Genomic DNA, 26,832 nt, shown 5'->3' with positions numbered 1-26,832 from the left:
CCGTATCGGCACGTAGATGACAATTAAGAGGTAGACATAAATGTTTGAGCGATCACTTGACGATAAACTTACGAACTGTCACAAATCGTTCCGCGTACCAAACATGCGGCTCAATCATCACCGGGTGGTTTACGGGAGGTGCAGAAATGAGGTATCTACAATTATTAAGATATCTTGTGAATATTTGATTCTATTGTACTGTTATTGATTGTTTCCATTGTTAAGTATGTACGCATATCTATATCTATATATATATTAATCTTCTAACATAACCGCTGATATGGCATTTTATGGGTGAAGCAATGATTACATGGTAAATTTATACTCCATCTGCATATATTGCATTCAAGATTCTCCAATATACCCATACTAAATGCATTGACCACAATCTTCCATTTATATTATTCATGTATTATCTCTACCGTTTATAAAATAAAAATGTATAATTTTACATTCGTATTCCTTCCTATTCCTATACTATCATCTAATATTATGGTAAAAAAATTCACTAGAAAAACATATAAAAACACCCTCACCAGATCCATGGCTTAAAAAACACCTTTGTGACATCCACCATAGCCGATAGACCTGACAAACGTGCTGGGTCATACGGGTCGGGTCAAATACGTCTCGGATCTCGGGTTGGATTAGGGTGAGAATAAAGGTAAAAAAAAAGTTAATGACGTCTTTTATTTTACCATTTTTCAGCCAAAAAAACGTACTTTTTAAAATTAAACATATTTAATATTAATAATGTACTCTTAATTATATTAATTACATATCGTATCTATGTTAAATGATGGAGTATAAAAGTTATACAAAATTAATTTTAAAATTTGTTTTTTATTTAAAATATTAAAAAGATTTTTTTTATTATTTTAAATAAAATATAAAAATGTCAATATTTTAATAATATTGTTGATTTATCTTTGACCCATCGAATGGGTCTGGTCCAGTTTTGACCCTAAAATAACGGCTTATTTCGGGTCGCGGGTCAAAATTTACTGGTCCTTAAGGGCTTAGCCATTAAATACGGGGTTGGGTCGGGTTTACGGGTCAGGTCAAGCTTTGACAGGTTTAAATGCACATAATCATGCAATGAGCATGCAGTCCCACATAGGCACATACCATTCATGACAATTATTATATTTAAAAAAATAAATAGTGCGATTATAAATAATAATTGAATACGGAATTTTTTCATAAACTTATAACTATCCATCTGATTTAAATAAAAAGTACTACATTAAACATATCCAACAACTCTAATTCGTAAGTCTTACATCTCCAAAGATTGTTTATATAAATGATAATTACATACTAATTTTTGAAATTTATACAAACATGTTCTATATAAACAAATTAAATTATAATCCAGTGAATTTCACGGGTCTTCTTTTAGAATTTTAGATGCATATGGACATATGGTATTAAGATTGTACAAATAACCATTCTAATTTGTTCCATTTTATATTTATAAGAATTATTTTAGCGATTATATTTCTCTTTTTAATGGTAACATATATTAGCTAATTCTATTCATCTGAATCTAAAACAGCCCGTGAAATTCACGGGTTTAAAACTAGTATTATCTTATACTAGGATAGGTAGTAGCAATTTGATATGATTCTGATCTTGTATAACAATAGAATACTCTTGTATATATACTTGATATTAGATGAATGGATTTGTACTACATTTTTTTTTACTATCAATCACTTTCCATAGAGTATCACTCCATCATATTACATGGACTTGCATTACTCAATACTCACGCACTATAATAAGGCTTTCGTCCATATAGAAGGGACCATTATCAAGCATAATCCTACGATAACGCAAGTATAAACTAGTGTAGCTAGCTTAACTTCTCTAGTAACCAAAAAACCCGAAAAATGGAAGGTGGTGATCAAGTTATCCTTTTCATGGCATCCGAAGGCCAAACTCAAGGCACACAATCCTTATCTAATGACCATTCCTCCAACAATGCCATGGATCGAACCACTACACTTCGAAAAAGAACCACCCTACGCCGTCTTAGCTTGTCTAAACCTAAAGCTCGAAATGTTGAGTTTAACCTTCGTCGTAGAATGAGTACTGTTCTTGGATCTGATCCAGATCTGGCCCTTTTTGAAGAAGACGACAAGGGTAAAATCAATAACCCTTCTAGTAGTTCAGATATGTCATCGGATGATGAATTTGACGATGAAGATGATGACGACGATATTGGGAGTACTTACCACAAGATTATGAAGAAAAAGAAGAAGAAGATCAATTGCAAGAGACTCATAGAATGGTCTCTATTTCTCATCATATTGACATGTTTGATACTCTCATTCATGGTAAGGTCATTAAAAAGCCACCTTGCATTAGGGCTAAAGCCATGGCAATGGAGCATGATAATGATGGTGATCCTTAGTGGCCGGCTTTGCTCCGGATGGGTGGTGGGTTTGATGGTATTTCTCATAGAGAGGAACTTCATGTTAAGGGAGAAAGTGTTGTATTTTGTGTATGGATTAAGAAAAAGCATACAAAATTGTGTGTGGCTTGGACTTGTTCTATTAGCATGGACATGTGTGTTTAATGCTCAAGTTCATAAGAAAAATAAAGTGGTGAAAAAAGTGTCACAATTTTTAATAGCGGTTCTAATAGGAGCAACTATATGGTTGATCAAGATTGTTTTGGTTAAAACTCTTGCTTCTTCTTTTCATGTTAGAACTTACTTTGATAGGATGAAGGAAAGTGTTTTTCATCACTACATACTTGACACTCTCTCAGGTCAGTGCTTCGATTCTCTTCTTCCTTTACTCCCTTCGTGTCAAATCATTTAATTTATTTACTTTTTATATTGTTTATTAGGAATATTTTAATAAAATGTAAATAAATTATTGTGACAGAGGGGATATTTGTTTGTGTAAATAAATTGTTTATAACTTGATATTCAAAATAAGATAAAACGGAGTACTCTTTATAAAATTGTCGAAAGTGTGACGATTGACACATTAGTCTCGGACCATGGCAGAAAAATGCTTCATCCGATGTCTCATATGCTCCCTAACTCTTATCTAATCTTATTATGCCAAAATGGTGGATTAGATGATATATTGTATACGTTAATACTCAACACTCACTGTTTTTCCTTTGAATTAGATGATGGTTATTGTTTTTGGTTATTGATTGAGGAGACTATTAGTGTTACTAAGGTTGTAAATGATTTGAGTCGGCTTGTCGAGTCCTCGAAATCAGCTAGGTCAAAGCTCAGTTCATCCTCGGTCAAAACAAGCTCGAGCTGGTTAAAACCGAGTCAATCCTGAACTCGGCATGGCTAGCTAAGCTTGAAAGCTCGTTTTGGCTCGTTTAAAATTTTTATATATATTAATTTTATTTCAAATTATATGTTATTTTGCATTTAATTCTTTCTTATTTTGATTCCTTATCCTATGTCTAGTTGGCATAGGTTAGAAAAACCCTATAATATTTGTTTTTAGGCTGGACGAGCTTCTAGTCTAATTTGAGCCCAAGCTTAAAATTACAAGTTGAGTCGAGACCGAGTGTTTGAACACAAATCGGCTCGTTTATAGCTCTAAGTGGTAGTGTGCGTCATGTTGTACCAAGACAAAGATTTAGTTAAGCAAGTTGATCATATTCACTAAAACTTACATGTCACTTCTAAAGAATTTTCGAAGTGAGTATACTAGTGTGTTGTTACTTACAAAATCGTATTCACATGATCTGTCATGTCTAAGTGTGTGACATGATAGACGATTATCAAGACTTTTGAGAAATTGTTTTGGTTGCCCATCACAAAGTAGGTATCTAGACCACATCATTTCATCTAGAAACAAAAAGATTTGAAAGCTTTTGTGCATGGTCGGACAATATTATTAATGGCGTGATCTTCAACTTTAATGACAATTGCCTAAATATTGTTAAATTTACTATGTAATTTTTAGTATTTTTTTTAGAAAATGATAATTGTATTTTTGATGTCTAAGTGAACAATATCGTATTTCGACTGGATAATTAGTCTCATAAATTATTAATTCAGTAAACGGAATATTTCAATGACGGATGCATGCATGCATGCAGGTCGGCCAATGGATGAGACACTATGGGAAGAAGAACACAAAGGAACATTACAAAAGGGTTCAAAGTCACTGCCAGCAAAATGGAAGGAAGCAAGAAACACATACAAATCATCAAAGAAATATGGAACAAGAAAACTAGACATAGAGAAGCTAAAGAAACTAAGTATGGAGAGTACAACGTCGGTTTGGAGCATGAAGAGGTTGATGAATTACATAAGATCATCAGGGTTATCTACCATTTCTAAGACTGTTGATGAATTTGGTAAAGCTGAATCTGAGATTACTAGTGAATGGGAGGCTCGTTCCACTGCCAAACGCATTTTCCGTAACGTTGCGAAACGTGCTGCCAAGTACGCCCTTCCTCTTGTCTCACCTTAATTTCTCGTCTAAGATGGTCTTATATTAAGATTGTTGTGAGACTAACCTAAATATATAATGAATATACTTTTGACTTTATAACAAGTTTTAATTGGTAATCTATTTTAATTCGTAATGTAATCGTATCCCGTGGCAATTTTAGAATTTAGGTATAGAGGTGTGAAAAATCAACGAATTTTAATTATAGAATTACTTAACCAAAATTATCACATTGATCCATACCTACACCGTAAGATCGATCTTTATTTTCTAATTACATGGAGGCTGGAGCCATGGAGGGTAGTAATGGTGAATAAATAAGAAGTTTCATACACATAAGGAGCTCATTAGCCATTGAGTTACACAATAAGGAGTTCCCTATGTAAATTCGGTTTCTAGAGTAAGAAATCAATTTCATGTAATAAAAAGAAGAGGGGAAGGGGCAACATAGAAACATGAAACTTTACCATTACCATAGAATTCGGCTTATTAATTAATGTGTGCCCTAAATGCATACGTTAGAAAAACCGAAATTTTTTGTTACAATTTAATGAATCGATTACTAATTCGAAATGAATTTTAAGTCTATTATATTAAAGTTTCCAATAATATCTAGAGTTTTATTTTGAAGAAGATACATAAAGAGTGGATTCCCCACTAATTGGGGCCTATTGATTGGGATTGTAGTAGAACATTAGGCATACATACATAATTAAAAAGTTGAATAGATATAAACTTTCTAGGCATTGTGATATAGCACTATGAACAGGTACTCCACTTTGATAAACTGTGTGTGGTCGCTAAATTCCACTTTCATCAATGCGCTGCTGTGATCGAGTTATTGGAAATGCATTCTCGTAACTAAAAGTTTGATAACCAAGTTTGGAAATGTTAGTGATTGCATATAAACAACGTGGAAGTACGAGGGAATAATTCGATTAAGTCCACTCTATGTACAACACAGCCATAACATGGTGTTAAAGGTATGTACAAGCAAGTGCAAGGATACACTTTCTTGGAGTCAAAAATAAAAGGATGATTTCATGAAGAGTGTATCTAATAGAATTATGGGCGTACTCCTCCCGTCTCGGTCATTTGTTTATCAATGATAACTGTTATTCTGAGAAATCATGTCGTATCTTTTGACGTACTTTAAAACCGTTGTTACAAGTTTATGATAATGGTTATTCTGAAAAATCGTTGTCGTATCTTTTGACAAAATTAAAACTTTTGACTACGGTTTTAACTTAATCATTGTCGTTATTAGGTTGGATTATATGACAATGTTATCCTGTTCAAACCGTCCTTCAATTTTAGTTGTCTTTGCCTTTATTTGTTATAATAAAAAAACGGTTTGAGTTTATAATCTCAAAGTCATACGATGGTACTGCGCTCACATGTAAAATATAAACCCTATACATTTTTCTTTTCTAATGTGAGGTACTCATTGTGTATATGAGAGGGTGATACTGAAATTCAGTATCACTCGATAACACCTTGTTTTAAGAGATAAAGAGTTGTCTAGTCTTTGTAAATGGGTGAATGAGTTTATTTTCAACAATGTGCACGACTACAGCAAAACTAGGGCTAAGCAAAAAATATTTGATCCGATTTATTTTCCGAATCTGATCCGAAATCCGAAAAAAATCCGAATATATGGATACCATTTAAATTGGATATCCGATCCGGTTTTTTCCGAATAAACTAGAGCGGATGCGGATTTGTGATTTTCTTAAAATCGGATATCCGAATCCGATCCGAATTTTAAAAATTTGTATAAAAAAAAGAAGGAAAACTTTATATTTCGTTTATGCGGTTTTTAAACTAATTTTGAAATTTGTAATAAAGACTTGTAATTTAGGCAAAAAAGACTTGTAATTTATGCGATCGATACTTGTAATTTATGTGATCGAAAACGTTACCTTTTCTATAGGGGTTGCAAGATGCGAAATAAACCGAAATTGCCTTTAGTTTTAGTCTGCCAATAGCCCAATAGGCCAATAGCCAATACCACCAGCCTCAGTGAAATTTTTATTTTACATTAAAATCCGGATCGAATCCGGTTTCCGCAATCTGGATCTCCGAATTTTCGGATTGCAGATTTTTGAATATCCGAATTATTTGGATCGGATGTAGATCAGGAAAAATGAAAATTTTAAATTCGGATATCTGATCCGGTTTTGAAATCCGGATCGGATATCCGGTTTGTTCAGCCCTAATCAAAACTATTATATATGTTGATTGTTTCTTTTCCCAATTTATGACGTACGCCGTTTCTTACATGGGTAAGAAAGACGTCATCACATGTATGAGAGATAAGAAAAGTGTAGGATAATAAACAAATAAAAGTTGGATACAAAGCCTCCTTAAAAAGGCCAAGGTAGAACTTTATGTTATAGAATCCAATTTTAACATACAAGATTGCTGGAGTGATTCATCATATGTCATATGCCTATACATTATACAAACATTTTCATTATGTTCTTTATGAGTGGAGAGGGCATTTTTGTTGTATTGGTTGGGAGCAAGGGACCAGCTCATTCCTCATTTCACGCTTGACACTTGTCACTTGAAGATTTTACATACCACTTCTTACGACTTGGCTACTTGTGCTTCAGCCTTAAGGTTGAGTTAGGCAAAACTAACTCGATCTGCAATAACCCAATTTGAAACCGACTCGTATCAAAATTAAGGACCCGAATCTGATACGAGATTCGAATTGACCTAACCTTATTCAACCCAACTCGAATATTTAACCCACCCAAAAATGATCCGAACCCGAAATAATTCTACCCGACCCGAATTTTTGCAAACCAAACAACCTAAACCCAAATTAACCTACCTCATGTTAATGATACAAGTCATTTAAGTCAACTCTCTTCCAAATGTGGAACAAACCAAACGTGATTCATCTCAACTATTCTTTGTATTTAGTTAGTTTGTTACCTACTTTAGCTCCACTAATTATGGTGTATATCTTTGTTAAGTTAGACCTAGTTTAGTTTATGTAAATTAGTATATATATAACCCTATGTAACTCTTTCTAATTATCAATACAATTCATAATATTCACATATACTTTACATGGTATCAGGTTCTTATCGATCCTATACTAACCACCTTCGCTGCCCTTCTCAACGACGGTCTACCCATGGCAACCACCAACACCCAAATCCCTAACTCGGCTGAACCAACCAAGCCCCTCTTCTCTGTCTCTTTTCCGTCTTGCACCAAACTAACCCCTACCAATTATCGAGCATGGCACTACCAAATCAGCCGTCTCTTTCAAGGCTTCGGCCTCTTCTCCTACCTTGATGGCACCACCAAAGCACCACCCAAAACCATTACACCTGCCGCCACCACAGCCAAACCCGATCCCGAACCCATTCCTAATCCTTCCTATGAAACATGGTTCCGTCAAGACCAATTAATATTAGGTGCTCTTGCCGGAACATTAGATGATGCCGTCACCCCTGTCCTTCTCGACGCTAACACGTCTCACGAAGCCTGGACCACCCTAGCCACCACCTACGGCAATCCATCCCGAGGACATATTCTTCAATTGAAGGATCGTCTTCGCACCATTTCTCACACCGGAAAACCATATCCGAATACATGCTTGCTATTAAAGCGTGCACCACCCAACTTGCACAACTCGGCAAACCAGTCGATGCCGAGGATATCACCACTCACATAATTAACGGCCTCGACTATTTATACAAACCCGTTATCGATGCCGTTAGAGCTCGTGACGTACCCATTTCATTTGAATTATTCCATGAAAAATTAATTCAACATGAATTAACCATTCAAAATCAGCCTTCCGCAAACACCAACATCGTCTTTAACCCCTCCGCTCATGCTGCCTATACCCGGCCTTTCTACAACAACCACAACAATCACCGCTATTCACCTTCCAACACCACCAACCAACCACATCCACAACAACAACACACCAACTTCCAGCGCGGCTCGACCAGCACCAACCCAAATCCAAACCCGTTCAAAGGACGTTGCCAATACTATCGTGCTACTGGTCACGTCATTCGTGACTGTCCCGACTTCAAAAGGGACTATCCGAATGTCGTGTTCCCTCCACCTCCTGCACAACAACCACGCCCCACCGCACACACTGCCACCACCACCGCAGGCTCCTCCTCTTTCTATCTCATTGATAGTGGAGCCTCTCACCATATTACCAATGACCTCAATACCCTTGACTTCCACACACCCTATGACGGACCAGACGATCTTGTAATTGGTGATGGCTCGTCCTTGCCTATCTCCCACCTCGGTTCTTTCTCTATCCCTACCTCTACTCGTATTTTACGCTTTTCTAATGTTCTTATTGTCCCACAAATTTCACGACCCTTAATATCAGTTTCACAATTTTGTGTCAATAACCATGCTTATGCCTTATTCTCTTCTACCTCTTTTTGTTTTAAGGAAATCAAGACGGGGGAAACTCTGCTTGAAGGATCATTCGTTGACGGGTCATACCAATGGAGCCCCTCCACCACGCCACCTCAAGCCTTAGCCGCCAATAAGTCCTCGAGTCATTTGTGGCATGCTCGATTAGGGCACCCTTCTGATTATACTTTGCGTTTATTAAACTCTAGATTTAATTTCCGAATTTCCGAATTTTTGCATTGTAATTCCTGCTTGATAAACAAGAGCCACAAGTTACCTTTTTCAATCTCTTCTCTCAAATCTACAGCACCATTCGGCCTAGTTTATTCCGACGTTTGGACCTCACCAATCGTGTCCGACGATTCCTACAAGTACTATGTTATATTTGTTGACCATTTTACCCATTATTTCTGGCTATATCCGTTAAAAAATAAATCCGACACCTTACTCACTTTCACCAGATTTAAAGGAATTACCGAAAAAAATTTCAAACGACCTATCCGTCAATTTTATTCGAATAACGGTGGTGAATACATTAAATTAAACCCTACTCTACTCGATAATGGCATCACTCACCTCACGTCTCTTCCGCACACACCCGAGCACAATGGCTTTGCGGAGCGACGTCATCGTCATATCGTCGAAACCGATTTAGCTTTACTCACTCAAGCCCAAATGCCAACTAAATTCTGGCCCTATGCTTTTTCTACAGCTACCTATCTTATAAATCGACTTCCCTCCACCACTCTCACTAACCAGGCTCCATATACACTCTTATTCGGCCAAGAACTCAACTACCACAAACTACGTCCCTTTGGTTGTCTTTGTTACCCGTGGCTAAAACCGTATACTACTCACAAGCTTGACCCCAAATCGATCCCTTGTGTCTTCGTTGGCTACTCCGCCACGCAAAGTGCCTATCTTTGCCTCGATCCCACCACTAATAAAATATACACCTCGCGACATGTCCGCTTCATTGAGATGGAATTTCCGTATCTCAAGCTCTCTGCCTCCTCTCTTGAACCCGTCCATACCCCAAGCCAATGGTGCACTCTCACTATCCCTCTCCTTCCACCGCAGCCATCACCCACCCAACCTCCCATTACCCCTTCCAGTGAGCCAGCCAGCCTGCAATCTCCTCCCTCACCCACTGCCATGACAACTCCAGCCTCAACCCCTGCTATCACCCCACCTTCGTCTCCCTCGCCTCCACCTTCTCCCCCCCCCCCCCCTCCCGCCCCTTCCTCCTCCTCCCCCACCAGTTCACCAAACCCGGTTATCGAATAATATTATTAAACCTAACCCCAAATACTTCCAGAATGACAAATTTGCCAAAGCAGCTACTCTGTCTCTTGCACACGCCACCCCAAACACAACCAAACAAGCTCTTCTTCACCCTCAATGGCACCACCTATGGAAGAAGAATACGTTGCCTTGACCCGAAACCAAACGTGGACCTTAGTACCCCCTCACCTAGCTCCAAACGTTATTGGTTGCAAATGGGTATACCGCATCAAGTACAACCCCGATGGTAGTCTTAAGCAACACAAAACTCGCCTAGTTGCTAAAGGCTTTCATCAACGCCCCGGGATTGACTATTCCGAGACCTTCAGTCCCGTTGTCAAACCAACTACGATCCGTCTCATTCTCACACTTGCTGTCACTAAGAAATGGCATCTCCATCAAATTGATATTAATAATGCCTTTTTGCAGGGCCCACTCACGAAATCCGTCTTTATGAGTCAACCGGCTGGTTTTATTGACACAACTAACCCTTCTTATGTTTGCAGACTAAACAAAGCCATCTACGGCCTGAAACAAGCACCACGCGCGTGGTACACCGAGCTAAAAACATACCTCGTTGCCTCAGGTTTTCGAAATTCCTTATCCGACCCATCACTTTTTATTCTCAACACAACTGTCACGACCTTATTTGTTTTAGTGTATGTTGATGATATTATTGTGACCGGACCACATAAAACCCATATTACAAATTTTATTTCTCAAATTTCAATTAAAATTTCTCTCAAAGACCTTGGACCTCTATCCTACTTCCTTGGCATAGAAGTCACTCCTACCAAAAATGGATTACATTTGAATCAAACCAAATATTTATATGACCTTCTTGTTAATTTCAAAATGGACAATTCTAAACCTGCGCCAACCCCTATGCTCCCACACCCACCCTTAATTAAAGACACCACCGCCGCTGTTGAAAACGAGTCCGACTATCGCTCCATTGTTGGTAGTTTGCAATACCTCTCACTTACACGACCCGATATAGCCTTTTCAATTAATAAATTAGCTCAATTTTTAACTCATCCCACCGTTACCCACTGGGCTGCTCTTAAGCGGCTCTTGCGTTACCTAAACGGAACCCTTCATCTTGTTATTCACTTGTCCACCAATACTCCACTGTCTCTCCATGCATTTTGTGACGCGAACTGGGGAGGTGACCCTCATGACCTCCTCTCTACCACAGGTTACATTATCTATTTAGGTAGTAATCCAATTTCATGGTCCGCCAAGAAACAAAAAGCGGTCTCATGCTCTTCTACAGAAGCCGAGTTTGGAGCTGTTGCAAGCACCTCTGCCGAGCTCCTTTGGCTCCAAAACTTACTGCTTGAACTTGGTCTATCAACTAGTGCCCCGCCGACAATATATTGTGATAACTTGAGCACTACTCACTAATCGGCCAATCTGGTCTTTCATTCCCGAATGAAACACGTCGCTCTTGCCTTTCATTTCGTCAAGGAACAAATTCGCAAAGGTCACATTCGGGTTCAACATATTAACGGGTCTGATCAGCTCGCGGATACTCTAACTAAACCGCTCCATAAGCCACGATTTCTAATGCTCTCTTCCAAGATTGTCTTCGCTATCGCTCGTCCATCTTGAGCGGGAATGTTAATGATACAAGTCATTCAAGTCAACTCTCCTCCAAATGTGGAACAAACCAAACGTGATTCATCTCAACTATTCTTCTGTATTTAGTTAGTTTGTTACCTACTTTAGCTCCACTAATTATGGTGTATATCTTTGCTAAGTTAGACCTAGTTTAGTTTATGTAAATTAGTATATATATAACCCTATGTAACTCTTTCTAATTATCAATACAATTCATAATATTCACATATACTTTACACCTCAAACTCAAACTGATTAACTCGTTTACCAGATCTAAATATTACCATACATTTTTCAAACAAAATTAACTTGATATTTGCCACTTTTCACCTAATACCTTTTTTTAACCGTAGAACTTTGAGTAACCATAACTCTGGTCACAAGCTCAAAGATGACAATTCTTTTTTCAAATTTATCGTATTTACGAGAACTACAGTTTGAAAAAAATAATTGCATTTGGACCCATGCTTAAGAGTTTTTGTATGTCACAAAGTTATTTTACGGAACAAACTTTGAGTGACCATATCTTTTGGTCACGAGTGCCTTTACAAACATTACAAACCCTTTTTTTAAACATCGTAATGCTTGTAAAGGCAATTGATTTAAAAAAAAAAAATCGGAATTCGTAAACACGAGTTATGGTCATTCAAAGTTTTTTTTTTATTTAAGAGGAGTGGTATTACAAGCAAAGTAATCTCAAGGTTACCCCGTAAATTTTCCGAACATTTTAAATATGATAGATGCTTGTGTAAAACAATTTTATATAGACATAAATGTAATATTGCTTTTAATTCTATTAAATTATTCTTATAATATGTGATTATTATGTAATTTTACTTGAAAGGTATATTGAGGAAGACGACTTGGCAAGATTTCTAAAAAGGGTTGAAATTCATGCTATATTCCCTCTCTTTGAAGGAGCTCTTGAAACCGGAAGGATCTCAAAGTCCTCCTTTAGGAATTGGGTGGTAAGTTTACCTAGTTACAACTTACACACGATGCTTTGAGATTTTTTTTTTTTTTTTTTTTAATAAAATGTAAGGATTTCGAAACAAACTATTACAAGCTAAAAGCTACATCATCAATTTTAATCTCACAAATCAAGTACGAAGCAAAGATGTTACATTAAGGCTAGAGTTGATCCAATCTCTATCTTCCCTAGTAAACCCAAAATTATATTGAAAGCACTCGGTAGGGAGTTTGGATTCTCGATCTCATTTATATGTCTCATCTTCTGTCCCACTAGCGCTCTGATTGACACATAGACATTAATCATTAAAAGTAATTGTGTAAATATAAGAAAAGGGTTATGTATCAGAAGATAAAGTCGTGAAATACAAGATGGGACACGAAAATGAGACAGAGGATCAGACAGGTCTATATAGGATGATTTTATTTTGTTCCATCCATTGTAGTAAGTTGGTGATGATGATTAAATATAAAACCAGGTACGGGCTTATTTTGAGAGAAAGGCATTAGCACACTCTCTAAATGACACAAAAACAGCAGTACAACAGCTTCACAAGTTAGCATCAGCAATTGTTTCAGTTGTTATACTTGTGGTATTCATCTTGGTAATGGGCTTGGCAACTCCTAAAGTAGTTGGCCTTGTCATCACCCAACTTCTTGTCCTCGGCTTCATTTTCCATAACACTTGTAAGACCATCTTCGAGTGCATCATCTTCGTCTTCGTCATGCACCCTTTCGACATTGGTGATCGTTGCAAAATCGATGGTGTACAGATGATAGTGGAAGAGATGAATATATTGACAACAGTATTCTTGAGGTATGATATGGAGAAGATATATTATCCCAACTCGGCTCTTCTAACAAAACCCATCAGTAATTTCTATAGAAGTCCTGAGATGGGTGATGCCGTCCCTTTCAACATCGACGCCTCTACTCCTATTGATACCATTAATGCCCTTCGCAAGGCCATTCAAAGGTAAACTATCCATGTCACTCTTCTTCCAAGAGTATACATTGTTTACGTTTTCAATCCGACATGTTCTTACTTGTATGTGATTTGTGAATACACAGCTACATTGACAGCAAGCCGAACCATTGGAACTCAAGCCATAGTATCATAGTAAAAGAGATTGAAGATCTAAGTACATTGAAGATGATGCTTTGTGTGCAACATACCATCAATCATCAGAATTATGGTGAACGTTCCGCTCGTATAACAGATCTTATTCTAGAAATGAAGAGGATTTTTGAAAACCTTGGGATCAAATACCACCTTCTTCCACAAGAGGTTCATGTCACTCAGTCCGGCATCAACAACTCGGTTCCACCTGTTGCAGCGTAATTTTCTCTGTTTTACGATATTAGAATCGGAAATTCTCCGACAAACATGCTGTTAGTTGAGTGTATAAGTTTGTAAGATGCAATTCTGTCTCCTTTTCATGATATAACGTATACATCTTTGCTGTCTAATTTACGTGCATGAAACCGTCTCTAAACCAAGGGTGTTTCGTGCTAGTGGGTAAAATGAAGGTCGTTGCATGCATACAGCCTACACGGCTCAGAGTAATGAAGGCTCTACCAAGCCTGTGCAGCCCGGACACCTTTGTCTACACCCTAAGGCTCGGCTTGCTACGTGTGCAAGTTGACCTGACTTGCTCAAACACACGAATCCAGACAGCTAGGCGAGAATCATTGTTTCATGATTAAATCACCATACACAAATGATTCTCGCAAAGTAACACGACTATATACACCCTAGAAATGTATTGTCTTACAATGGGCTAACCTTACAGAAATCAGAATCTCTGAGGCTGAGAGTACTGTCAAAGGCAAGATTATAATACCTCACACAAATAATTCCGGATCAAATAACCGATATGAAAAATAAAGGTATTATAAAATTCGAGAAGAAATTGCAAAGGTAATGCCTTGCTGTAGAATTGCCTCTCCAGTTCCGAAAAATAACATCGGTTACTGTGTTCTGTGGAGTGTAGACTGTAGAACATTGTACTAAAGCTGCATTCAGCTGTAGTATAGCTTGTACGAGTAGGTAAATGGAATTGTGCCTCACCACATAATAAACTTTTTTCTCTAGGATAAAACTGATATTATGTTAAACGCCTCTATATATTATATATTTCTTTTCCGATCAGTAACAAATCGCGAGAAACTCAAGCTGAATTTGCATTTATATGCAACTTCCAATCAAAACCAATATTTCTCTGGACTTTCTATGTAAGTAGGAAAATTTTGTTTCTAGGAAGAATGATAAAATTAAAGGTACTGAGCTTGTATCCTTTCTCTGTTCTGTTCCCACCACGTTTTTGCATTCATTTCGCCAAATTTTTCGCGGCTGCATTGTCAAACAGCACAATTATGGATTCTGAAAACCAACAACACTGATAAACTAGAAAAGTTTTGTGTAAGACCATCTTACTTAGAGCATGTTTGACCTCGATTCTCAAAAATGAGTTTTTGTTTTTCAAGCTTAATTTTTCAAAAGTGTTTTTCAAAAGCAGAAACAACAAATAGTTGTTTCTATTTCTATGGGCAAAAATATGGATTTTTAGTTTTTGAGAAATTTTGTTTAACTTTTAGAAAACTATGTGTTTGGCCAAAAAGTGTTTTTGAGTCAAAAAAAACACTTTTACAAACTAGGCCAAACACACACTTAATGTTATAATCTGAAATAGTTTAAATTGTGGAGTAAACTAATACTATAACTTTGGATATTTAGGTCTATTTTGATTAAAATGTGAAGATACGATCATGAGTAAGGGCGATAGTCTTATATGAGAATCTACGAAACGAATATTATGGCCAAGGTGATGCAATGTTACCTGAATCGAACACGGCGGAGTTCTCGGGAACCATCGGCCAGTTGTCTAATAGTAATATAAACGCCCGGTTCATCTTCCTCAATCCATTCCGTTTCAAGCTCACTCGCGTTGCTGACCGACACGTCATCCCTAGATGAGGTTGTTGTCCGTGCCGGGTCCATATAAGGAGCCTCTCTTGGTGCACCCATGTTATAACCACTTGCTCCTCCAGGGTACCCTTGCTCTGAAGGGTAGTATGCTTTACTCCCAGGAGGTTGGTAAAAGTTCCTTGGTATCCATTCCTTGTTAGTCATAGGACTCTCCATCACTGACCCGACCCTCGTGTAAGTCGAATCTCTAGGCTGTTTATCATTTCAAAAGAGATAACCATTAGGATGGAAAGCAAACCCAGCAAAACTGACGGACTCCATCCAACACAAACCTAAAAAACCAAATGCAATATAAACAAAGAACTTTAAACGTAAAGAAGTTTAACCAAACCAAAATTCCAAATCAGTCGACGCCGGACTCAAAATAGACCCCAAAGTGACCAAACCCGAATGGCCCGTTTGACAAGATAACTGGAGTAACAATAGATAGTTTAACAAGAAACCTAAAACAGTTCTCCTAGAAAACAGACAGCATTGTGTAATGTGTAATACCTCGTCATCAGATCTTGCTGGAGTCTGAAGTGCTTGTCTATTGAATCTTTGAACATTGTAAAGCTCCATGATTCGGTCGTAATTTTCACCCCACCATCGTTGAGCTTGCCATTTGTTGAACATATCTCGACTGTACGAAGATACAGACACAAAATGTTCTTAAAAGTTCATACAACAAAATAAATGGGAAAAAAAAAACAATAAGTTCAGCTCAAAGCAATTCTTGATTCATTGTGGCGAGGTCAGAGGCTTAGATATACACTATGTTAGCTCTTTGTTAAGATATCAAGAGGCTAATTCCAGATAACCCAAAAAGACAGAAGCATCAAATAGTACTGCTCGGCGATGAAAGAAGCGCGCCTAATTAGTAGGCTAGTTTACTTTATTCCTCCTATCTAGCCACAAAGACTAATGGCTCTGCCTCCGGAAATTATCTCATAATCATTCCCATTTGTATCCCTCCACAGGCAGACACCATGAGGCACTAGGGCAATCTTGTATTTTCGTAAAAAAAAAAAAAAAAAAAAAAAAAAAAAAAAAAAAACACAGAACTACGTAGGTTTAGCCAGATGAGACGATAGTTATACCTGAATCTAATCCTTTTCAAGTCATTGCCTCCATTAGGAAGAGACACAAATGTAATGTGCACCCCTGGTTCCACCTGTGCCATCCATTCTTTAGGCTCATCCTCATCCTCTATGACCGTTTCACTATCGGCAATAGACTCCCGTCCCCCAGCAAATCTGGAATGTGACCTCACACCCTGATTGTGCGTGTTGCTTGGAAAATCCCATGCAGGTGTTGAGCTTGAACTTCCAGCTTGATAGTACGAGTATCGACCCCCTTCTGAGGCCGTGTCATAGTCCAAGTAAGACCGGTCGCCTTTCTTGAAATCACCAGAGCTTGTTCCAGGCTTGTACTGTTTAGAAGCTCCAGATATTTTCAATGCCATGTCTTTTAGCTGCAAGGTATCATAATCATGTTAAGTTCTGGAATATGAGGCATTGGTATTGCAGCAGGATGAGATTGTTCCTGTGTTCATGTATCGAATGTCTAACGCAAGTTTGATCATCATTCCCTAACCATTCTAAAATATAGAGCTCCCAATTAGAAATCTCAAAAACTATCTTGCATTAAACTAGAAATGGGGCATAGATGAAATTGATGAATGGAAACTCTGTATTAGTTGACTTCATGTCTTCATTGTCGTTAGAATTCAGTCTAAATCATAAAATCTTACGTCGATATTGTTAAATCATGCAACGAATCTGGGCCACGCTCAAATGGAAGAAAGAGAGCCACTCTAAAACCATATTGGACTATTGGAGTACTAAGTGAGTTCTCTCATACGAGAGCGTACTTGATTATGACATTTTTTTCATCTAACAAGATTACTACGTACAATAAATTAGGGACACTATATGGATAAACACAAATTAGCATGACGGAAATATCTCACAAACTGCGTCTTTTCGAAAAGTTTAGGTTCGAATTTTTGGAATAATTCTTTACGGACGGGCCGGTCAACTATCACCCATATTGATAAAGATAAAACAAAGTCTTTCATGATTTCTACGCATTCTCATTTTTGTCTTTCTACCAACGTGTGACCGAATGATATTAACCATTATAAGTTTGTGACTAGTATAAATCTTAACATATAAATTATTTACTCTTCTACAAAAAGGGTGTACAATGATCAATAAAACACTATAATTATGTTTTTCTTGAAGTAAGTTTATAGAATAGAATAAAACAATCCTAAAGTCCGGAGCTTACCAACTGAATCCTAGACCCTTGATTGATCCAGGGTTGGATGAATCCTAACAATATTGGTTGACATTAATAGTCAACCTTCTAGAAGAGACAGCATCCTATTCATAGTCATGCTTCACTGCCTCTTTATGAGACAACATCACAATTCACACAACATGATAGGAAACAGGATTCTTACCTTCCCCGAAGGAAAAAGAAAACCTATTGGGAACAGTCCAAGGTTTGTTTAACCCAAGGGGAGCACCATTAAGGCATAAACATCACGTTAGCCAAACACTTGTGCCACAAGGTGTACAACATCAAAATAGGCTTGGGATTTACATTAATGGAGAGACGGACCACTTGATAAATACAAATGAACTTCCATCTTAAAATTAATTGATGATAAGGAATAGCCTCCTTGACTTATAAAGTGGTACAATCTCTCTTCTTTATGTAATGTGAAATACTCACATGTAAATTATATACCAACACTCCACTTTATAAACCAAGGGCTACTCCTTAATGATTAGTTTTAGGATGAATTGAACCCCCTTTTGATCATCAAGTGGTTGTGTAATTTCTGATTATACATCACATCCGGTTGTGATGTACATGAAAATAGAGAGATGTATACGAAACAGTGGCGGCTTTAGGAATTAAATAGAGGGGGTGCGGATATTTTACAAAATTAAAAGACTTTTAATACGTGGCGGCAAAATCAATATTAATAGAATAAAATCTCATATATTTCACATACGTCTTTCTTAAAGGAAGTCTTTTTTTAAAGGATTTTTTAATACGAGGCTATCAGACCGACGCAAAATAAGAATACGGAGAAAACATTTATTATATACCAAACAAATTATTCTTTTTGGTAAGTATGTTTGGTGGATTGAACCAGAAAGCAGATCATTTATGGGTGAAGTTGGTACATTCAATCTGTGAACCAACATTTAACAGCAGCTGGGTTTGGCGGAAAATCTGTCAAGTGAAGACTATCCTTCATCAGTTCTTCTATGGCACTATGGGAAGACTGAATGGAAACTATTTGATCAAGCAAGGTTACCAGTTCCTTAGGCCTGATTTAGAGAAAGCTAAATGGGCGCCTCTGGTGACAGTTAGGTGGATTTTACTAAGACACAGATTCTTTGTTTGGCTCATTGCTCAGGAGAGACTATTAACACAAGATAGGCTTCAGAAAATGCAGATCACTCAGGATAATTTATGCTACCTGTGTGGTTTGGAGAAGAAAGACCATGAGCATCTATCTATTTTTTAAATGTGACTACAATAGGAAATGCAGGGACCTAGTACACTGCTGGTGCCCTGCTCATTTACCTGCTCAACAATGTTGTGAATGGTGGCTTAAGTGGAGGTTCAGAAATCAGGCGAGGAAGAAGCTGATAATAGTTATCCTGGCTGCATTGATGACTAATATTTGGTGGAGCAGGAACAAATGTAGGGTGGAAATGATACTCATTAGGCCTGAGCTGCTAGTTAGCCAGGTTCATAATGAAGTGCAGATAAGACTTAATAGTGTTAAAATTGTAAGGAACAATAGCAAAATGATGAACTGGATAGAGTTGATATGTAAGAGTTAGGGTAAGTATAGTGCTTACCTTAACAAAATGTTGTAAGGGTCATGGTTAATTATTTTAATGACAAGCTTACATTTCCAAAAAAAAAAAAAAAAAAAAAAGCAAACAATAATGAAATATTTGCACAATAATTTATTTATTTCTGACTTTGGGGGTGCGGTTGCACCCCTGCACCCCCCCAAGAACCGCCCCTGATACGAAAAATCCGATTTCCAGATTATACATCACATCTGGTTGTGTAATTTCTCATTTTTTTATAATAAAGTTTTTAAATTTTATTTCAAAAATTATGAGTTTTATTATAAAAATTTTGAGCTCGTTCATTTAAACATTGAGCTAAAAAAATACTCCGTACATTATTATTCAAAAACTATACATAAAAATTCAGTTAATTTTAAATTATGACGTCAAAATTTAAATATAACTTATAAACTTTTAAAAAATATGAAAAAATACATGTAAATTCAATTGTTAAAAGGGGTGTGATACATGAGATACGTGTTCCCTTTTTCCCGAAAAATCATTCCAATATAAATGGTTATTAAGCTTTTGATTTCCACTAATGCCTGAAATATATAATCAACACAAGTGCTCGCATACCAGCATTCTTCCCCTCTTTTTAGAATAAATAAGATGATTTTGTCATATAAATGGTAGACAAGAATTCAATAGTGGGTCACATATTACACACTTGCCTTCCTTTCAAATCATTTTTCAACTAGTTTTGGTGCTACAACACCACCTTTTCTATTCCTCTTATATAACAACCAAAAGGATAAACAAATGATAGTCGTACATTTTTGGGCTTTAATTCTAACTAAAACATTTCCAAATTGTCCTTTACATGTCCCTTTTTCCGTTTAAGTCATTCCCAAATATTACAATAAAACAGAATTTACACTGAATTATATGGAGCATGAAATTGAAGGATTATGACTCTATCTACTTAAATACAATTAGTTATAAAAAGTGGTTTGAATAGGAAATTTGGGTAAAAAAGTTAAAGCGATTTCTCACGTAAAACCATGTTACACAAAATTTAAAAGGACCTTGAGTAATTTGAGCAAAATAAAAACTGATTTTGTACTTTTAATGTACAACCCAAATAGAGAAATAAACATCTCAGTTTTTATATATAATTAAGTCTAACATCTCAATAATAAATCTCTCTATTTAAATAATTTACTCTATTTATAAATTACTCGTAGTCATTTATTATATCCAAATTTATCATCACAAACTCTATTATTGAGCATTAACACCAAAAGGCTCAATGTAGTTGAGGTTGGTAAGGATTATATTTAAACATGTAAAATAGTTTTACATTAGACTATTATAAAATCGTACTTTAGTACTTAGGAATGTGTTGTTATTGTGTGTATTATACATAATCACGAGTATTTCTATTGAGAATTGAGTAGTCTCTTTCGAATTCTAGACAATATATAGGGTACATAGCCTTTAATCTTCAATTTCATTTATTCACTAAGACATTAATAATCAAATCTTAAACCTTTTATTTTTGAAATTAAACTCATTCCTCTACCAACTTTGGTGGGAACAGTCCTATTCATACTCCTGATTAAACTTCACATTCGAATGTTTGATTTCTCCATAGTTTTGTGTAGGTACATCTTTAGTAGCCAAAGCTTTTCGTATTACTACTACTAGGTAGGGACTATTTACATTTGTCACACAACCACTAAAGCATTATTCACAAGTGCTTCATTTTGTAACACCATACTTCATGGCTCAAATTTTTTTAATACACCACTTATTCTTATTAGTTTCATGACACCTTTCACATAATAAATAGTTACTTTTTTATTCCATCTTTTTCTTTTTTAATCTTATAATTGTTATCTTAATGTGCACGATCTCTCGTAAAACTCGTTGTATTAGAAAATCCGTAAAAACTGACATCATTCCTTGAATAACAGTGGCTGAACAGGTGGACAAGCAAGAGTGACCACCTCAAAGCAATTAAAAAAATACATTTTTTAGTTAAATTTCCCAATTATTTGCTAAATTATTTTATTTCAGGTTATGTTACTTGTACTAGTTCCCTCGTGAAATTTGCAATCCATATTTTCACACCCTTATCTCAAATCCCGACTATATGATGTATCAATTTAGTCTTGTTTAAGACGGTCTTAACTTAACACAAAAATATTTTTGTAATGATGAATAACTTGCTTGATTGTACATGGGTGTAGTAATGTTCTGACAACAAGAGGGCTATAGAAAAGAGAGTATTTTAAAATCAATTAATCCATCTTCTTTCCATCTTTGAATTTGTCATTTACATAAAAATATACCCTGCAACATTCTTAAGGTCCCCTACCTAGTTCGTTCATACCCCAAAACAACACGTGACTACGTGACAGAGCCTACTAAAGAACACAAATGCCTTTAACCAGTTTCACAAGTTCAGAATCAACTACAAATTATTCAATTTCATAATTAATAATGCAACCAAGTAATAAATTGTGATTACTTGAAAACAGAGGGAGCAAATGTAAACCTGAGATGTAATCCCTTTGGTAGAGTCCCTTGTATTTGCAGTGCCACCACTTCCACGCCCTCCTCTTTCCTCGTCTTTCTCGTCTGTTTGCTTCGCGCATGTTATACATGTTAGCATTCTTGCCCCTGCTCCTCTTCCTCGTCCTCCTTCTCCTGCTCGTTAGTCCCTTTCAAGGGGATCTCTAATAAAAAAATATAGTGAATTGATTCAAAACAAATACAGAATATATATCATTATCCTGTGTAGTGTGTAATATGTACATAAATAGTAAGGATCAGTTTGGTTTATGGTTTAAACTTACTAAAGAGAAAGGAAGGAATCTTTATTGTGTCATGGAATAAAATGGAACCCACTACATTTAACAATGTGTTACACCATACTGGTTTAGAACTCTAATAAAACTCAAAAGAAAGGGATTAGAATATTGATGAAATCATATCTTTACAAACAAAACCCACAATTTAGGTGAAAATAACATCATTCTAGATATTGATGCCAACTTTAATCTAAATAAAAGTAAAAGATGTGATTATGTGAACAATCATTAAAGATTTTCTCCTGCCTTGTTTTTTGACTCTATACTTCTGTTACACTCTCCCGCCCTAAAAGAAACCATACCCATAACTCCTGCCGGTCCACTGTGTCTGGAGGAGAAAATGGCACGGTCTAAGCCCACGAATGTGCGATTCGTGTCATGTCGTGCCGGTGAAATGAAATGGTGTCCTAGGCACGGTCAACAGCGTGCTTTGTTTGAGCGTGCCCAGCCAGTTCTTCCGCTTGAGCCTTATTTCTTTGTATTTTGGGCGTGTCGTGTCATGGCGTGTTAGGGCTAAGCACAGTCTTCTTTCTCAAACTTTGACCTAGCCATGACCCGTTGTGTGTCGTGTCGTGCCGTGTTGGGCGTGTCAATCTTGTATCGTGCTAAAATGGGCCATGGGCCGTGATGGGTGTGTCGGTCCAATGGCCCACGTGCCCACTTCCATCTCTAATTGGATTGGATAGGAGGGAGTAATAAATTTTATATGGTCTCTCTTATGACGGACATGTCGTCTTAGTATTAAAGTGGGTCAAATAACAATCTACCTAAAATATGGGACAAGCAATTTGCAAGCCTCTAAGCATTCTATTTTATCTCGTATATGCTTGTTCTATATTATTGATAGAGATACTTCCGTCTTACAAAAAATAAGATATAAATGTTTTTTTATTTTTTTGGAATGAAGTAAAGAGACCCCGACATGATGAGCAGAAATGCAGAATAGGATTATAAGATATGAAACCTCAGCAGAATGGTGTAGTGAACTGTGCATGTTAATTTAGGCTTTCAAGTCCTAGTCAGTAATAAAAGGAAAAGATAAAGAAACAAACTTGGGATCAGATGAGAAGCTAATGTTTTTGGGGGGCTGGGAAAGTGCATACAATAAATGAAGACCCAATAATATAAAGATCTTCCCCTTCACATTGAAAGACTCATCAAACTCAAAAGAAAAGATCCAAACCAAAGATTGGGTGTGCACTGTGCAGTGTTCTTTACATGTGGTCTGTTACTGGGTTATTTGTGCATGCTTTTGCCTACATGCCTTCTCTCCTTTATAATCTTCACTTGGTCCCATGCATCTATTTCATCGTTTAAATCGTCTAAGACGGATATATTCATTGTAAATAAGAATTTGTGTATAATTTTAGTGTGCTCTCTCGGAAGACGTATTAATTGAAATGATTTGAAAATTGGCGAGATTTTATAAGGAGTATAATAAATGTACTATGTATCCTTTTATTTTCAATGGCGTAGCCAGATAGTAAGAAATCATGCCCTCTTTGTTTTACCCAACTAAGTTTTCGATTTTGGGATATTAGGTGATAACACCAAATCGACAATTTGTTTGGTTCACCATAGAAATTAGCCAAAAAAAAAAAGGGAGGGAAAATTCAAAAAAAATAAAAACATTGAGCACAAGCAGCAGACACATATATTTAAGTCTTTATCTTTTCTCTTTACTTTAGTTTATACAAAATGTGCCGTACATTATAGGCTTATAGCTGGTTGCATGGGCTGTGAACTTTAGCTGTTCTATTGAACAGTGCTACACCTATTAACCAATTACTAAAAAAAAAGTAAAAGCTGTAGATACACTCAACGTTACATGTCATTGTGTATTGTACTCGTATGTCATTCAATAATAGAGCAGGAATTGGCACCATTTTTTTATTAATAATAACAGCACTTCTCATTGAATTTGAAAATGGCCATCCTTGTTATTTAAGGCCTAATGTGTGGTTTGGTTGTCATTATAAAGACCGGTAAATTGGAAATTTTAATCGGGTTTGTTTGATGGCTTAAAATTGATTTGTTATCAATTCTTCCATAATGGGTGAATTTGACCGTCTAGCCCCTACGTCATTGGAAACCCCGAGTGAATTCAACTCGGATGTCAACCAAACAAATTATAGAGAACTCACATAAATTATCTAATCAGTTAGTCTTGCTGAAGACGGGTCGGAGCAAGTGACGGGTAATGTCACTCACAAAACGAATAGGGGGGACAAGGTGGGAGTAAAGTATGCTTCTTCTTTCTCCTCTATTGGGTCATTTTGTGAGAGGAAATGAGTATCCGTCACCCAAAATATGGACGTCGCCGTCTTCAATGAGATTTTGTGTTATCCAATTCACGTATTTTTTAGGCATGGATATTTAATTCACAAAAGACAATCACACGGCACCTAATTAAAAAAAATAAATAAAACAAATAATTACAATGAAAATTTCTTTGGTTGGTGTTATTCTCGGACCATTATGAGGAAAAAATAAAACGTCATCATTTCCTTCATATTCCCCATAAATCATTAGAACAGAAATGGCGTGGCAGTCATGAATCATGAGACCATCTTTCTTATCCAAAAAAAAAACTTCAAATACATATTTTAAAAAAACATTGTTTATATTTAAGAAAATTACTTCGTATACGGAGTATTTTTTAACCAAGATTAATTTAAATTGTTATTTTACCTAGTTTTTTTGGTCTAATCAAGCGCATTTAGTCGCATTATAAAGAGTGAATGAGGTATTCGAATATGGTATTTTTGTCCACAATAATACCGTCTTAACCAATAGAATAAATATCAAAACGTGATTTTCATGAAGAAGTTCAAAACATACAAATCCTTTCATATGTACTACTCCGTATCCTCTAAAACCAAAATTTAACCACAATTTGAAATTAGAAGATCAAATTCCTTAGTCCTTTATTATCTAATTTCATAATCCAAACAAACAAAGAAAACAAGAAAGAACAGCACAATTCCTATGACATTCTCACCAATTAACAATCTTAAACACGAATTTTAATCTAAATGTGCAAAATAACGACAGTAAATACAAATCATGTACTCGAATTACGGAACCACGAAAAATGAAACGATTTAGGAAACTCACCGGAAAAATCCCGTAATTGTTGTGAGCCCAGAAGAGAAAACTTGTCAAAATGCGAGTATTTTCCGCTACGAAAATAATATAAACTCCGTGATTAAGAAAATATGGAAGTAGAGTAGAAGTGAGAAAGAAGGGGAGAAAGAATAACAGAGAATTGAGAAGAGTATGAATGTGTTGGAGTTGAGATACTTAAATGAACCACGAAAACGGCGTTAATTACTTCACTCGCATTTTTTCAGTTTTATATATTGCCTAAAAAGTTTCATTCATATCTGACGTGGATCCGTTTTCTTGCCTACTCAATTTAGATTTCTCTACATTTTCCTTTTTAATTTTTTGGGTTTGGATATATACAATCTATTGGATTGTATTTAAACATTTAATATTTTTCATATTTGGTATTAAGTTAAGAATTCAAGACTAAATTATACACAATCCAATACAACTAATGGTCAACTATACAACCCAATGGTCCGAGAATAACACCAACCAAAGATACTAATGCATATCTTAAGAACTTCTTTCCATATTTAGTTTCTTAAATACAACCCATTGGGTTGTATATATCAAAACCCTAATTTTAAGGGCAACTATCCTATAAAACGATTCATTATAATAAAACATAGATCTTAAGTATGTGATGGGGCACGAATCTACGGCCCAATCCCCTGTCCGGCCCGTTAAGAATCGCTCTCCAACTAGCTTGAAGCCCAAAATCTACATGACTACATGCATATGCTCATACGTTGCCGACCACGCCCCAAGAAGCCCAGTGGGTCGGTCCTCGAACTATCCGACCTCCCTACCAACACCGAGCAGACCAAGGTGAGGTTGTCAGGGAGGAAAAGCCGTCAACTCGACGGATATATGATAAGGCTAAAGTCGTGTCACCTATATCAAAGTAATTCTATCTCAGTACTAACAAATAGCTAGTGGTAAGACAAGTACCGAATCCACAGGGAGGCGGTAATATTCAATTTGCTAATATTTAAAGTGTCTTAAAGTAACCGTTTTTCTTGAAGATTTTGGTTTGTTTGTTTGCTGAGACTAATTGCAATAAGGTAAAAGTTGTGAACAATAATATTAAAAAATATAGGGAGCGGGTTCACTAGGTTAATTATCCCGGGGGTATTTTAATCAATTGTAAGGTCAATCGAATTACCTAAGGTCACAAGATCGGTCGATTCAGTTATGCCCTTTAGATTTAGTTTAACCTGCAATTGCTATAATTAAACTTTACCTATCTGATTATTGCAGCCTATATTAATTCTAACCGGTCGGTGAAAGTATTAATTCGCTAGACTAATTAT

General features: G+C 36.4%; 2 protein-coding genes across 2 annotated transcripts; one reads left to right on the top strand and one right to left on the bottom strand.

Annotated features, from left to right (window-relative positions):
• The first annotated feature begins 1,803 nt into the window (after window positions 1-1,803).
• Window positions 1,804-14,198, top strand: LOC141587103 (mechanosensitive ion channel protein 10-like). Its single transcript, XM_074408529.1, has 5 exons — window positions 1,804-2,778; window positions 4,090-4,438; window positions 12,607-12,730; window positions 13,211-13,707; window positions 13,803-14,198. The coding sequence occupies exons 1-5, from the start codon at window positions 1,896-1,898 to the stop codon at window positions 14,071-14,073; spliced, it is 2,124 nt and encodes a 707-aa protein (XP_074264630.1). The 5' UTR covers window positions 1,804-1,895; the 3' UTR covers window positions 14,074-14,198.
• Window positions 14,199-14,839: 641 nt separating this feature from the next.
• Window positions 14,840-25,687, bottom strand: LOC141587105 (protein BREVIS RADIX-like). The gene is made up of 6 exons (XM_074408530.1): window positions 25,526-25,687; window positions 22,093-22,273; window positions 16,800-17,173; window positions 16,213-16,342; window positions 15,572-15,912; window positions 14,840-15,084 (listed from the first exon to the last, which is right to left on the bottom strand). Exons 2-6 carry the CDS (start codon window positions 22,207-22,209, stop codon window positions 15,006-15,008), a joined length of 1,041 nt encoding a protein of 346 aa, XP_074264631.1. The 5' UTR covers window positions 22,210-22,273; window positions 25,526-25,687; the 3' UTR covers window positions 14,840-15,005.
• Window positions 25,688-26,832: the final 1,145 nt, after the last annotated feature.

This window comes from Silene latifolia, chromosome 6 (assembly GCF_048544455.1).
Source record: "Silene latifolia isolate original U9 population chromosome 6, ASM4854445v1, whole genome shotgun sequence".
NCBI lineage: Eukaryota > Viridiplantae > Streptophyta > Magnoliopsida > Caryophyllales > Caryophyllaceae > Silene > Silene latifolia.
The sequence above is the reverse complement of the archived record's forward strand: the minus strand, read 5'-3'. Positions and strand labels throughout refer to the sequence as shown.